The 14,891-nt window shown below is 51.3% G+C and overlaps 4 protein-coding genes across 4 annotated transcripts; 1 reads left to right on the forward strand and 3 right to left on the reverse strand.

The window, feature by feature from the left end:
• Nucleotides 1-1,253: 1,253 nt before the first annotated feature.
• N7477_007608 (uncharacterized protein) lies at nt 1,254-6,327 on the reverse strand (the record flags this gene model as incomplete). The annotated part of the gene is made up of 3 exons (XM_056969271.1): nt 1,254-5,135; nt 5,191-6,166; nt 6,263-6,327. The coding sequence occupies 3 exons, from the start codon at nt 6,325-6,327 to the stop codon at nt 1,254-1,256; spliced, it is 4,923 nt and encodes a 1,640-aa protein (XP_056819303.1).
• A 981-nt stretch (nt 6,328-7,308) lies between these two features.
• On the forward strand, nt 7,309-8,148 carry N7477_007609 (uncharacterized protein; the record flags this gene model as incomplete). Its single annotated transcript, XM_056969272.1, has 4 exons — nt 7,309-7,374; nt 7,454-7,580; nt 7,653-7,866; nt 7,893-8,148. The coding sequence occupies 4 exons, from the start codon at nt 7,309-7,311 to the stop codon at nt 8,146-8,148; spliced, it is 663 nt and encodes a 220-aa protein (XP_056819304.1).
• A 2,578-nt stretch (nt 8,149-10,726) lies between these two features.
• N7477_007610 (uncharacterized protein) lies at nt 10,727-11,066 on the reverse strand (the record flags this gene model as incomplete). Its single annotated transcript, XM_056969273.1, has 2 exons — nt 10,727-10,865; nt 10,918-11,066. Coding segments are annotated over 2 exons (288 nt in total), but the record flags the coding sequence as incomplete, so codon positions are not given.
• Nucleotides 11,067-12,450: 1,384 nt separating this feature from the next.
• On the reverse strand, nt 12,451-14,079 carry N7477_007611 (S8 family peptidase; the record flags this gene model as incomplete). Its single annotated transcript, XM_056969274.1, has 3 exons — nt 12,451-12,648; nt 12,705-13,637; nt 13,714-14,079. 3 exons carry the CDS (start codon nt 14,077-14,079, stop codon nt 12,451-12,453), a joined length of 1,497 nt encoding a protein of 498 aa, XP_056819306.1.
• Between the last annotated feature and the right edge of the window lie 812 nt (nt 14,080-14,891).

Here is a 14,891-nt window from a genome sequence, read left to right on the forward strand (position 1 = left end):
AGCATATCTGCGTATCTCAAAATTTCCGGGTAGCATCATGCCAGCCCGATTTGATACGCTGTTCAACTTCTTGTCGGCCAAATGCCAAGCTTCATTGTGCAGCGCGGGTAGCAGAACGGCATTCCTTAGTTCGCATGCCAAGCCACCTAAAAATACTATTGCCGAGAAGCTATAGGATCGCTCGTATCCTCGCCCTGGCCTCATGACGATAGAATCTTCACTCGACCTCGATCCGCTGCGCCATCCCCATCCTAACTTACCGTGACATCGGAGATGGGAGATCCAGACGTGAGGGATGCCTGACCTCGTTCCCAGCCGTTCGAACATTCGACACGCGATCGGCACTCGGGTGTTCCTATGTCCGGCGACAGTCCCTGATCCACATTGACGTCCAAAGTTACTCAGCTTAGGTGACACAAGCAGCAGGCACCAGCATGATCCCATCGTGTGCAATCGTCCTATTCTGAGTTGAAATTCTGGGCGCGACGATCAGCCTGAACTATTTACCTCATTACGTGTCGGGTATAATGTGCTCACATCCACAGATGGATAGATACTGTCGCCCAAGCGTACGGGCTCAGGGGCTGAACCCCTTTTCTCGGTCTCCTGAATTGATCAAATATTCTAGAAAGAATGACGACCTGTGAATACCAAGCATGTTTGTACAGCCTTGATGCCAGTGCTAAGTAGAATTTTGGTCATAAATATCTGGACAAGGGCGATACGGTACATCCACTTCGTTGCCCCACATGAATCCACCTACAATCGTCGTAATTGCATTGCATCTCATACATCTTTGGACTGATCTCGGCACGCTATACAGATAGTTTTTCTGGAAAGTTAGACACATTTAAAAATCAAAGCAAATTCCATTATCTATCTAGCGGCACAAAACGTGCTCAATCCATTCCTCAAACGGGACACGTCCAGAGCCGGGAAGCACGGACCATAGAATAGAGATGCAAAAAATAATTGACGATAAGTCTTGAGACAAGGTAGAAGGGAAAGGGAAGGGTCGGTAAAGCAATGATGCCCAGGTACGCCATGAAGAAATGGAGGGAAGCGAAGGGCCACGAAGAATGACCAACGCAAGACAAGACAGCAGAACAACCGCCCATAACGAAAATATGAATAGGGAAGATTACATTGAAACTCTTTTTTGCAACCTCCAAAAACGAGGAGATACCAGGCAGAAATATGTACGCAGATAAGTAATAATAAAACAGAAAAGGACAGACACTTAAGTGTGTGTTTTAGGAGTCGTCGACAAGACGCTTGGCGGCGAATGCACGCTTGGCTCCATCAAGGAGAACATCCATATTGCCGCTGTTGTCGCACATGCTGCGGAACAGACCGTCTTCTTTGTTGATCAGGATCCAGGGATGGTCAAATTCGATGACGCGGCCGTGATCGAGGACTAGGACTTTGTCGTAGTCAATGATTGTCTGGAGACGGTGGGCGATTGTGATGATTGTGCTGTCGTGGAGCTCCCGCAGCGTCTCTTGGATCTTGGCGTCGGTGGCATAATCGATCGAAGCGGTGGCTTCGTCCATCATGAGGACGCGAGGTTTCTTGAGGAGGGCGCGGGCGAGACAGAGGAGCTGGCGCTGGCCCTGTGAAAGGTTGGAGCCGGACTCGGAGACCAGGCTGTCTAGGTTGTGGAAAATGTTCTTGTTGTCGGCGACGGTGAGGGTGCTACCATTCATGCCGTTGCCCTCGACGGCGGTGAATGTGCTCGAGGTTGCGGGTGTGGTGGCGCCAGAAATGCCAGAGCCGATCAAATGGACACGGCGAATGGCGGTGAAGATCTCGGCGTCGCTGAACAGACCGAAGGGGTCGAGATTGCTGCGGATAGTACCCGTGAACAGAGTGGGATCTTGAGGCACAATGGTGATTGCTTCGCGCAGATCCCGCAATCCAATTGCGCCAATGTCGACGCCGTCGATCATGATCTGGCCCTTTTCGGCCTCCAGGCCACGGAACAAGGCCAAAGCCAATGAACTCTTACCCGCACCGGTACGACCAACGATACCGACCTTTTCACCGGGCTTCACAGAGAAAGAAATTTCCTTGAGCACAGGATCGAGGTCCGGACGGTAGCGGGTAGTGTAACCCTTGAACTCAACAGCACCTTCACTGGGCCACTCAGTCGTAGGGCGGTTCTCCTCGATGACGGAAGCAGCCTCTTGCTCAACCTCCAAATACTCACGCACTCGCTCGACGGAGTTCATGTTCTGCTGAACCTCAGAGTAAAGGCGGACAAGCCAAAGCACGTTCTCCGTGAAAGTCACGGCGTACGTCAGAGATAAACCAGCTGCACCGGCGTCAATCTTGCCAATATTGAGGAGGACGAAGGTCGCGGAGAAGAAGGACACCAAAGCTCCAGTCCAGTCGACACGCAGAGCAAGCCAGCGGTTACTAGCCCAGAGATAAATGTGGGGCCGGTTGTAAGCGTTGATGCGGCGGTGATTATCGACCATGAAGCGAGGTCCATCACCATAGGCACGGATAGTCACGATACCATTGAGAGTTTCACCGAACTGCTGGTACAACGGGCTACGTTGCACAGACTCCAGACGCTTGAGATCACGAGAAGAATTCAGGTAGACGGCACCAAGCGCAGTGTACACGAGAGTGATGAACACACCCGCAATCAAGAACCCAGGAGTGATAACAGAAATGAGAATGACAATCATAATCACGGAAGCCAAGCTGTGAAGCATGCCAATGGCAACGGGAGCAACTTCCTGGTCGACAGACTCAATATCCTTAGAGAATCGGTTCATAAGCTGACCAAGGGGCGTGGAGTCGAAGAATCGGAACTTGGCATGCATGACTGCCTTGAGCAGACGATCGTGTATCTTCCATGATGCGTGTAGCGAGCCCCAGAACAACACAGCCTCTCGACTCAGAGAAATTGAGATGTACAGGAAGCCGAGGAGAGCATACACACCGAGGTAGTATCCCACATTGACCTTGCCATCTGCGGCAGTGCTTGAGAAGCGAGAGCTGAGTTGCTGAGGAACCCAGGTGCTCACCTTGGAAACGCTGCCAACATTGAAAGTGGGAGGCTTGAGATGAGCTGCAGCGGCATAGCTACCCATATCCTGCTGATTGACACTAGCAGTGTGGTATGCGTTGGCCCACTGGCGAATCCAGATGTTAGTCGACACCGAACCAAGCTGTTGCATGCAGAAAATCGAAATGGCCAGGACCCAGTAGTATCCGGAGCCCATGGAGCGCAGATACATGATCACAGTTGACCATTTGATGCTGCCAGTGGCCTTGCCCTCAGACAGCTCTGTCTTCTCCTCCTTCTTTCCGTTAATTTTGTTTGTATTTCCATTGGTGGGCTCTTCCGCGTTGTCCTCTTCGCGAACCGAAGGCGCACGTGAAAGTCCACGAGAGCTGGCGCGAGAGCCAGGACGGGACTTCAAGAATTCGTCCCCAAGGGCACCAGTAGCGGCGACATCGTCTGGGCGACCTTGAGCAGCGACCTTTCCATTTTCAAGGACAACAACGTGATCAGCCTGGGGAACAGCGAGAGCGACATTGTGTGTCACTAGAACGCAAGAACGGTTCAACATCAGAGGGCCAGTAAGAGCTTGACGGAAGAGGTGCTTGGCTGTATGAGAGTCGACGGCAGAAAGACAGTCATCCAAAAGCAGATGGCGAGCACTGCTGTAGATAGCACGGGCGAGCGAAATTCTTTGCTTTTGGCCGCCAGACAGACTGATACCCTTTTCTCCAACCAGTGTCTGGTCGCCAGCATCGAGGATTTCGATATCGCGTTCCAGAGCACATGCCTTGAGGACGGCGCGGTAACGTTTCTCGTCAAGAGGGGATGCGAAAATGATGTTCTCCTTGACGGTGGCGTTGACCAACCAGGCCTCCTGAGCACAGTACGCAACACTATCAACTAGACCAGTTGCAGGGTCAACGGGGAGATCTGCTCGGCTCGTCATGCCCCCAGGGAGATGGACACGGCCTTCGATCAGTTTCATTTCACCGAGCAGGGCCATCAGAAGAGATGTCTTTCCGGAGCCAGTGGGACCAGCAATAATGCTGAGACGACCAACAGGGAAGTTGACATCGAGATTGATCAAACGGAAGGCATCAGCACCATCATCGGAAGAAGAAGAGGGCTGCAGCCGAGGACCGGAAGTGCTCCAGGACAAGGTAGCCTTCTCCAGAGCGATCTTGGCCGGTCCATCGGAGACACTGCTATCACGCAGTTGATCATACTTTCCGGTCTCCTCCTCGTTCAGGTACTTATCCACACGATCAAGGGAGACCTTTGATTCCTGGACGTGAGCAACCATGTCTGCGAGCTGATCCAAGGGCACACGCAAGAGCGAGAACATTGACAGAGCAGGGAAAGCGATTGAAGGGGTCAATTGCTTTTTCTCAACGACAGTGTATAAGAAGAAAGACAAGAATGTGATCAATATCGGTGTTCCGTACCAGACGGTAGCGGCGGAAGACCAAAGAATGTAGCGACGGCGCAGGGATTTGAGCTCGGCCTTGCGCTTCTCGTTGACAATGTCCTGGAACCGTTGCTCCCAGGCAAAGTACTTGATGATGCGGATGTTTTGGAGAACCTCGTTGGTCGCATGAATACGGGCGTCGGTACCTTTAAGGATCGCATTCTGGACCTTGTTGAACTGCCGGGCGATGAAGAGGTTGATGGGCAACATGAACACCATCAACGCGATGCCAGCGAAAGAGCTGAAACCCATGATTTTATAGAGGAGTGTGATGGCCATGATGATTTGCACGGGAACACTAGCCCACAAGAAGTGAAGGTAGGCGCCAACCTCGCTGACCTTGAACGAATCGATGGCCATCAGGTTAATGATGGTCCCGACATTGGCCTGCACGTTGGCATCCTCCAAATCAGACTCGGGCTTTTTGCCAGACTCGGTATCATTATTATTGTTGTCCTTCTTCTTGCGACCGAAAGAAAAGAATTTCCTTTTCTTCTGCTTTGGGTCCTGTGACGCAGCGGGCTCCCCGACAGCCTTGCGAGTGGCCTCCACAGACGCACCGGCTTTACGTCGAAGCGCCTTGGCGTAGATTTCCCCAATGATGATGGCACGAATTTTGACACCCATCTTCCGCCCAATAAACAGGGCCTGGCCGTCGGCTACACCTTGGACAATGGCGGAGCAAAAGAGAAGAATGGCATACAACCAGGCCGCATTGGGAGTCGTCGAACGGGGGGTCCTCGACGTATTCAAGGATGGCCTTGAGTAGCATACTCGGAACAAAGACGAACAGATTAGCGAAAATGGTCCAGAGACCTTGGATCAAAATGGTCGAGGCGAAGAATCGAATCAATTTCCAGGCCAATGAACCCTTCATTTGCCTTTTACGGAAGTCCGTCAGCACAGTGGCAGCCTTTTGAGACGGGGTCAAGTTCCAGACGTCCTTCAGCTCCAGAGGCTGTCGGTAGCCTTTCAGGACCAACGGATCGAGCCAAGAGAAAGTCGCAAGAGACAGAAGACTGGCCATGGGGTGTCGCGGGGGCTCCAATCCCTCCTCGTGCTCGACTAAGACCGGCTTGTTGCCTCGACGGGTAGTCAGAGCAATCAAAAGAAGCAATGTGCTCAGGGCGAATTGAATGCTGCTGAGGGTCATGGCGTGATGTGAAGTTGGGTGAATGATGGCAGATCGGAATACCATGATGTTGAACAGCCATTGGGCACTATACAACAGGGCGGTATGGGTCCAGAGCCTTGGAGCCGTGAAAATATCCATGGTGGACAGCAAAAGCCGAACCAATACCAAGAACAATATGTAGCCCCATGAGATCAACCCAGCCGTCGCGGGAACGGCCCCATGACGGCCCCAGCCGTCGGTGGTCAAGCCGACAACGTGAAGCGCGACCAGGCCGATCAGCGAGGCGATTTCGATAGCGACAATGGTGAGTTCTGCACGCGGGCGATCGACCTCGAACTGTGATTGTTCGCTCTGCACAGCCTGCAGGAGTATAGGATCGGACTCGCTTTCGAGGCCATTAGGAAGGTCATTCTCGGGCCCGTCGTTTGCAAGGACCTTGTAAGCGACGCCTTTGCGTTCAGTCACGAAGCGGTGGGCGAGGCGGGCGATAATCACAAGCAACGAGATAGCGCAGGCCGCGAGCGGAAGCGTGATTTGCAAGATACTAGCCAATTGAAGTGATTAGCCGGCGCGGGGTCTAACGGTCTCCGACGGACTTGGTGCCGGTCGGCAAAGGAAAGCGAAAAACGCGAAGACTCACTTGCGCTGGAAGCATTTGGAAAGGTCATCGATGGCCCAAACGGGACCGTTGCATTGCGGGAGCATGATCTGCGTAGCAGAATGTGAACGGCTAGGATAGCTCTCCCGAGCAGCAATAGCAGGATCAAGTCGCGAGGATAGCAATAAGCGATGCAACAGGTATTAATATGACCACCTCCCCGGGTCTCAGCAACAATCTTCCACTAGCACGCAGGGCGAGGCTAGCATTGCAGTCGGACAGAAACCGGAAGCGAAGCGTTTTTTTTCTCTCTCGCTCTGGCTCTGGAAGACCGAGAGCCGTTTGGCGGGAGCCTTGATGAGATTGAGGGAGGGTAGGCAGGGTTGTCCACGGCAAAAAGGATGAGAAAGGAGACGAGGACGGCGGGGGAAAGAAGAAGAGCTTAGGTGTACCTAGCGTAGGGATCTCGACTAAACCCGGCGGTGGAGCGTAGGGTCCGGTTCCGATAGCAAAACGGTCAGGGTGACATGCGCCGCCACCACGTTTGCGTGGTGGAGCGAGTATCTCAGACACGAGATCCTACCACGCTATGCGATGATACTTAAAAGTTACTCGAAGAAGACAAACAGAGGGTTCTATGCGCCTGAGCTCCAATCTACTCCCGTGCAGGTTGGAAGATTGGAGTTCCTCCTATGACTCGTTGCAGCGTTGATCGTTTCTTATCGCGGTCAAGTTCCCCACCGATAGCGTTCGCCTTGTTCTGCCCCGTTCGATGATCGATCTCATGCCTAGAGCCTAGTCCTAAGTGCCTGGATGAAAGGGGGATACAGTGGAAGAAAGAAAGGAGGAGAAATTCCTGTAGTATCCTTAGCCTATCTGTGGCGAGTCTGACGGGAAGAATTGTGCTCCTTTGCCACCGGGGGCTGCCCGATCTCTTCGACATTCGCGAAGCCTACCCTTTTTGCGCCCCGACATCATCTTCCCATTCTCCACTTCCACTTCCCCTTCCCCTGCTCCTCCCTTCCCTTACCACTACCCTGCAGCCTGTGAGAGTCCGACTCGCATCATCTCTATCTTTTCCCACGACCATGGCGGAACGCATCCTCATGAACGAATTCCGGGCCCTCACCAAAGAGAAATGGGTTAACGTCGAAGTGAGTTCTACACCCCCCGTTGGAAAGCCCTGTTTTGGATTCCTCTCAGACCAAGTACTGACTCTTGCTCGGCGCTCAGCTTCACAATGACGACATCTTTAAATGGGACGTCGCACTCGTTGTCCTGAACGAGGACTCCCTATACTACGGCGGGTATTTCAAAGCAACTATGACCTTTCCCTCGAACTATCCTTATAGCCCTCCCCGTAAGTTCTCTGTAGCGGACTCTGTGAATGCGTGTCTACGTTGCACAGGATCACTAACAAAACAATACGCAGAGTTCCGCTTCCTTGTGCCCATATACCATCCCAACATTTACCCGGATGGCAAACTATGCATCTCCATCCTTCATCCACCGGGTGAAGACGTAATGTCCGGCGAATCTGCCGCCGAACGCTGGTCTCCGGCTCAACGAGTTGAGTCCGTCCTCATCTCCATCCTCTCCCTCCTCGATGACGCCGAGGTCTCGTCCCTGCCAACGTCGACGCTGCCGTGATCTACCGTACCGACCCAGACAGATTCCGCTCCATAGTCAAGGGCAATGTCGAAGAATCCAAAGCACACCGGCCAGCGAACTTTAAAATGCCGACTCAGACTCAAGAAGCATCTTCCCGTGAAATCGTGGAGAAGGAGGATGAGGACTTCTGGGCTGAGTCTGGTGACGACAGCGATCCCTTCGGTGGGAGTGACTCGGACTCGGACATGGATATGGATCATTTTACCGGAAGTGAAGATGACGACGACGACAATGAGATGGACGACAATTCTCTTTAAGTGAATACATCCTTCCACGCCACACGCGCTTCACGACATTGCATCTAGAATATGAGGACTCAAGGAACTGACGCCAAACCGACCATTTTTGGGGCCAGAATTAGCCGCCTTTTAATGTCTCCACTTGGTATTTGGGACGTCCATACGCCCCCCTGACCGCCGCGGCGGCACTCCTCAACATTGGGAAGGCATTTTGCCACGCATTGTTGACATCCACCCACCCACGGGTACATACAAAGTCCTCACCTTTCGCGCTGCCACGCCCCTTCACCCGCACACCGTCATGGCACCCAGAATATTCTCTAAATTATTCAAGAGCAAGATTAAGCAAGAATCCAAGTTCACACTGAAGGAAAATTCTCCAGTCGCAATAGGAATTTCAGATTCCACCTGTGAGATCAATGGCGACTTATTCAATCGTTGGAAACTTCCAATCCAACCACCAGAATACCGCTTACGCACACTTCGTTCTCAAAAGCCCATTTTCTAAGACCAGAGTTCATTTTTCCGCTTACCCACTGAGATTAGGAGGCTGATATATCTCGAGCTTATGGGTGGTCGGCGAGTGCACATCCGATATCTCTGGAAGGAGCCGTCGCCATTTCGACCGTAGCCGAAACGTGGCGGGTCCCGCTGGGAGTGGTGGCACATTGTCTGTGAACAATGTGATTGCTTCCCGGAGGACCCTGACGTTGATTGCTGTCCAGACTGGAGTGCTGAGGCGGGTCTGTTGTAGAAAAGACCTGAAATTGGCGGTGTAGAGTGGCTGAGGAGCTATCAAACTAGGTAAGTGGAACTCATCCGATATCTGGACGGTGTCTTACGTGTGGTGCAGCTACGAGGAAGCATCGATAATTCTCTATGAGGCAAATGTCTTCGCGATGAACAAGGCTATGGACACTCCGTTCCTTATGTCGCGACTTTTGTCACCGCGCTGTGCATCTATTATTATAGCTATGGATATCTCATTTCCTGTTGATATCTGTAGACCTGGACAATATGAGAATGATTGGATGACCACTTATGTAGCGTTCTTCAAGTTGTTTAAGCAAAGTTTTCAGAGCGTGCATCAGCTACGCTTGGAGCTTCGAGTACTGTCGTGGGAGGTTTTGTCCGGTTATTTTGATGACGAGAGGCTAAAAGCACTTCTTAGGCCATTTAAGAGACTTTCGAAAGGTCGAGAGTGGACTCGACTGCAAGTTTGCGTTCCATATGATTGGTATGCCCAGTTCCAAAACTTAAAAGAAAAAATGCCTTGTCAAGCTGAGTGGGAGCTTACACAGACTATATGGTCTGACCCCCTCATGATGGAAAGACCCATGCTAGGGTGAAATTATACGACCGATTGGACTTTTCAAGACTTATTTCTACCGGCTTTCTTGAACGTCTATTCCGACATTGTCGGGTCATGAACGGCTGCTGTATCCAAATGAAGGTTCGAATTCATACTAGCGCTATTGGCCGACGCAATGCGCTATAGCGGCTATATATGGACAGGATCGAATCGTTGAGTTCATTGAATGTGTTCAAAATCCGACATCGCGAGGCGCGAGTCTTTATATCCGGGCGAAGGAGAGAGATTGCATGATGGCGTATTGGGTCGCCAGAGCCGACAAGGCAAACGCAACCGCAAAAGGCAATTCACAGTTCCTCATTTTACAGTCTATAAAAATCAAGCGTTCCTTGCTACAGTACATGTTCGCAAAGCATGACCTATTTTCCCACAGTTAGAGCATTTTACTGCCCTCTTCTGGTTCTTCTCCCCATTGACTTTCTTATCACTTGCCTCACCCACACCCACCTCAAACGAGCATCGATTACGCTTCTCTATCCTCCCTGGCACTGCGAATGGAGATTGTTTTCTCTGAGACTTGAATAGTGCATTTGGCAGTCGAGGTTCCAAAAAGGGGTAGATATATAGAGTAATGCCTAGCATTCGTATACCAAAATGAATGGACCTCCTGAAGTTCAATCGTGATACTGCATTGAAGAAGAACTGTCAATCGATGAGCACAAGGCAAGCCCATTGTGACAGTCCAGACATTGGTGCATGCTGGTAGAGGTGAACGCTCTGTGACGTACCTAGCTTTTTGGAACTGTTGCTCAATAAGCTTAATAGCATGTCGAGTAATTTGTGTGATGACCTTTGAATAAATCGGGCGTGATGTGACAAGAGGCTGCCGGATGAGGATCCGATATGCTATTTGATAAAAGGCATGTAAGCCTTCGACACGTGAAGTTGCAACGTTTCCAAGATGCAGATGTTGCCTAGTCCAGGCGACCACAAATGTCTGTTTATGAACAAGCCACAACCCCTTCACATAATGAACAACAGACTGATATTTGGCGCACTTGGACTCAAGGTCAGCAAGTCGTTTATCATATTCATCTTCTGTCGGGGAGTCCACCGCAGCGCACAAGGGATGGGCACAAGGGATGGGGGAGACCAAGTAGCAGGAATTTGACATATACAAAAGATTCTCGTTCTGAAATCCATTTCAGGTTTGCGATGGTTGGTGATCCACCAGCCCTAGATATAAAGTCTGTGAACTCAGGCTCCTTGCGAATCCAGAGGTCGCTAGAGTCTACAATATAAATGTAATCCTTTCAATACAGAACATATTTCAACGTCATCAGAATGGCTTGGAAGGCTATAGGCATCATAATCAAGCCACATTTGCCTTGTTCTCGGAGATTCAGCATCTGCCAATGGTTTTCTGTGAAGTGCCATGGTTAGACAGATTCGAGGATCGATAAAAACGAACTTACTCATTGCCATTGAAGACTTCAAAGCCGGTGGATCTAATAAGCACAGGCCGAGCAAGATCGGCGATAATCTGCTTGACTGGGGCGGTAGCAAAGGGTGATATTATGATAGAGTCCTCGTCGATTTCCGCGAATCCTCCTGCACCGTGAGTTCTAACAATTTTGAATTCCTTTTTAGTCAAGATATCTTCTGCGACCTCTGTATACACTGGGTCCTAAGCAAGTAATAGCAATGTTTCATTGCCACGACAAAGTTGAGCGATAGTAAGAGCCATCGAATACTAGATCATGCAGTCTATCATATTTTCTAACTCCGAGTTCTCATCCTAAGAGTCGTGCTGCCTTTTTAGCCATTTAGGTGCGGAGCGGCAAAAATCACCGAGCCCGAAACAGACGTTCTTCACAGTGTTTATACCGAGTACATCTTGGACCATGGTCGCCAAGTGCTTATAGGTCTTGCTATTCTGCCACAACAAGTGTTTCTCGTCAAAGACTTGCATAGGCTATGCTATAATCTCTCGAAAGTCTCGTGCAGTCTGATTACTCCAATCTACAATAGAAGAGCATAGGTAAGTTTCGATTGGGCCGTTTGTTTGTGCTTTCACAGGTTGCCAATATTCTTGGTACTTGACATAGGGTTTCCTAAGGGAAGCTTTCGGGGACATCAGCAGCTATAAGCGAGAAGACCGTAGCTACTGATGCTCTTCCCACATCCGTCTCCGATTCAGTATATATCAATATACTACAAACTCCGATAGCGAGACCTTCCCTGAAGGCAAAACCCTCTCTATGAATAAAATCTCTGATCACCATTACGGTCTTGATTATTCGGTGAGCAGAACATCTAGCATTTGCATTCTCGTAGCTAGAGTATTCACAGCCACTGTATATCTATATGAGAAAATTAGACGCAAACAAAGAAGCTAAATGATCTTTTGAGAATATATGATATCTGCGACTTTGAACTAATTTGCAATCTCCCGCAACCCACTTCCAGGTCGAACAACGCACCTTCCTGGGTCTAAATTGGAGTCGAGAACCTTCTCCTGAACCTGCTTACTGTGCATATACCACAAAATCACACATATGTGGTAGCAGCTCGGAGATGGGTTTGCGACAGAAAATGAGGTAGTTGGGGTGAGAGATCGGATGAAGTAGAACTTGGTGATAAACTGAGAGCGGATGACCAGTCTCAAGACTGGGAGAAGCAGACCAGGACGTGCATCAGATGGCCCGATGTAGGTTCATGCCATGTCTAAACTGTACGAATGATACACGACTCCCGCTAATAGTGCAAGGCTTGGACGTAAACCCCAAACATATTCTAAATCGAGTTTAAATATATGGATGTCGACAAATATAGTACGTAATGGTAAAAGAGAGACGCGACAGTCTGGTGCGCAGGAGATGCGTGGACCACCCAAAACAACGAAAAATAGATAAAGCCAAAGAAAATACGATTTGCGCCGTTAACCCTTCATCCAAATGCCCATGTGTAGAGTCCCGTCACAGACAGGACCGGGTCTGAGGTCTACTCTAGACGATAACGGCCTTCTTGATCTCACTGTAGATGGCACCAAGCTCCTGGTCGATGACCTTCTCGGCCTTGTTGACAAGACCGCTGATGCGAGTCTCAATGTCCTCAACAGAGGTACCAGTGGAGCGGGACTTGTAGCCACCCTTGGCGAGAATCTCGGTGTAGTTGGAGGAACCACCACCGTTCCAGGCAAGGAGCTAGAGTTATGTCAGTTCAAATTCTTCTAAAGTCATTCTTCTCGCATGTGACTTACATTAGGAGTGTCGGAAGGAATGTCAGTCAGGGCACCGGAGGTGGCAATGGTGATCAGAGCATCCTTGAGCTTCTTGGGAGTGATCTCCTCGACAGCAAAGGCCGAGTCAGATGCGGGCTGCAGGGAGACATAGTAGGCCAACAGACCAGCAATGTGGGGAGAAGCCATGGAGGTACCGGAGATAGTGTTGACGGCGTACTTGCTGCCAACCCAGGTAGAGAGGATGTTCAAACCAGGAGCGAAGATGTCAGTGCACTTTCCGTAGTTGGAGAAGTAAGCACGCTCATCAGCCAGAGTGGAGGCACCGACAGTGACAGCCTTCTCGGCAGCGGCCGGGGAATAGCTGCAAGCATCGGCGTTGTCGTTGCCAGCAGCGACGGCGAAGTGGATGCCAGCGTCAACGGCAGCGTTAACAGCAAGATCAAGGGTACGAGAGCTGCCACCGCCCAGACTCATGTTGGCGACACTGCCCTTGAAGCCCTTGACCTTTCCGCTCTTGGCATCCTTGGCCTTCTTGATGTGAGCCTCGGCAGCCCACTCGACACCCTTGACGACATCGGACATGGTGCCGGAGCCGTTGGAGCGTAGCACCTTAACAGCGTAGACATTGGCCTGCTTGGCAACACCGTACTTCTTACCGGCGATGGTGCCAGAGCAGTGAGTGCCGTGGCCGTTGCCATCCTCATCAGCATCGTTCTCGGGAATGGTCTTGCCCCAGTTGGCGCGGCCCTCGAAGTCAACGTGCTCAGTGTTGGTACCGGTGTCAATTACATAGGCATCGACACCCTCACCGCCCTCCTCAGCATAGAGGTACTTGTTGAAGGTACCGAACGAGAGGCTGTCCCGGTGGGAGATACGAGCCAGACCCCAGGGAGCGTTCTTCTCAATGGAGCTCATGGTGTGAACAATAGAGTCCTTCTCAATGTACTCAACCTATTACAGTTGCATGTTAGCATTGGTTTTGTCGTTTGGGCTGCTGGGGGGTTCCATGGTAGGCGGAACTACTTACATCCGGGTGGCGGCGAACCTGCTCAATAACATCCTCGTGGAAATGACCGGCATACCCCATCAGTGAACCAGCCACGTGGAAGGTGTGCTTCATGCCCGTAAAGGCATCGGACTCGAAGCCGAAGAGCGATCGCTTCTTCAGCTCCATGCGGCCCTGGGTGGAGTGGATGTCCTGCACCCAGCTGTGGTGAGCGGCCGCAGCCGACGGGTCGACATGCTTCTTAAACACAACGATGTAAGAATCCGAGACCTCCTCGGCGTTGGTAGAGGAGATGATGGGGGCTGCTCCGTGGTGGATGGAGTCCACTACCATAGGTGAGGCAGCTGTAAGCAGCGGAAGCAACGCCAGGCCGAATAAGCCCTTCATGATGGCGGATAGGTTTGTACGACGCAGCGAGTACAAGAGGGATAGGAAGAATAATGGGATAAGTTGGATAGATAGTTGGATGGGAAGGGGAGGAAGGAGGAGATGAGGAGAAGGAAGAGGTAGGAGTCAACGAGAGCGGAGCTTATCAAGGGGAGACGAAAGGGAAGGCGGAGAAGGATGATGCAAGCGGAGCGATTACCGTACGGAAACCCCGTCGGATGACCAGTCGATTGCCGCCGAGCGTCGATCTACAGCTTGTGCAAGGCCTAGCGGTGGGGACATCTACTCCGGGGGTGGGCGGTACTGTCACGTACTGTCATGAGGAGGCGCCCCCTCGAAAGAAGCTCCTACAGCGTGACTTCCAAGGTTCCCTTATCGGGCGATCTTCGCTATCTTTACTGTATCACTCCCTTGTGACACGCAGCTGCAACGACAGCTACACCTTGGAATACTGTCAGCTAGTTTCCATTCCCGGTTTTCGACCGGGTACCTGGGTCGATGCAGGGCAGGGGCATGAGACTCCGGGACGATCTCCAAGGCAACTCGTCTTCCGGAGTCGCGTGCTTCTGCTCGGATGACGCGAGTATATATTGGTCGTATAGCCACGCACCTAAGACAAGGCTCAGCGCCCTTTGTACAGTACAATAGTCCTAGGCAGCATTACTCCACACTTCCCTGGACCAACCGTAGGCTTATCGTGTGTCTTATCATCCGAAACGACGATCTCGTAACCCACTGAGTGACCTGGCCGACCCTGAAAATTGCCATGCCTCACGTCCGCTCAGCCCCATCGCTCAAGACTGGGCACCTGA

The sequence above is a fragment of the Penicillium maclennaniae genome, assembly GCF_028827695.1.
Source record: "Penicillium maclennaniae strain IBT 15551 chromosome Unknown utg000007l:1.0-4884863.0:1.0-4888362.0, whole genome shotgun sequence".
Taxonomy (NCBI): Eukaryota; Fungi; Ascomycota; class Eurotiomycetes; order Eurotiales; family Aspergillaceae; genus Penicillium; species Penicillium maclennaniae.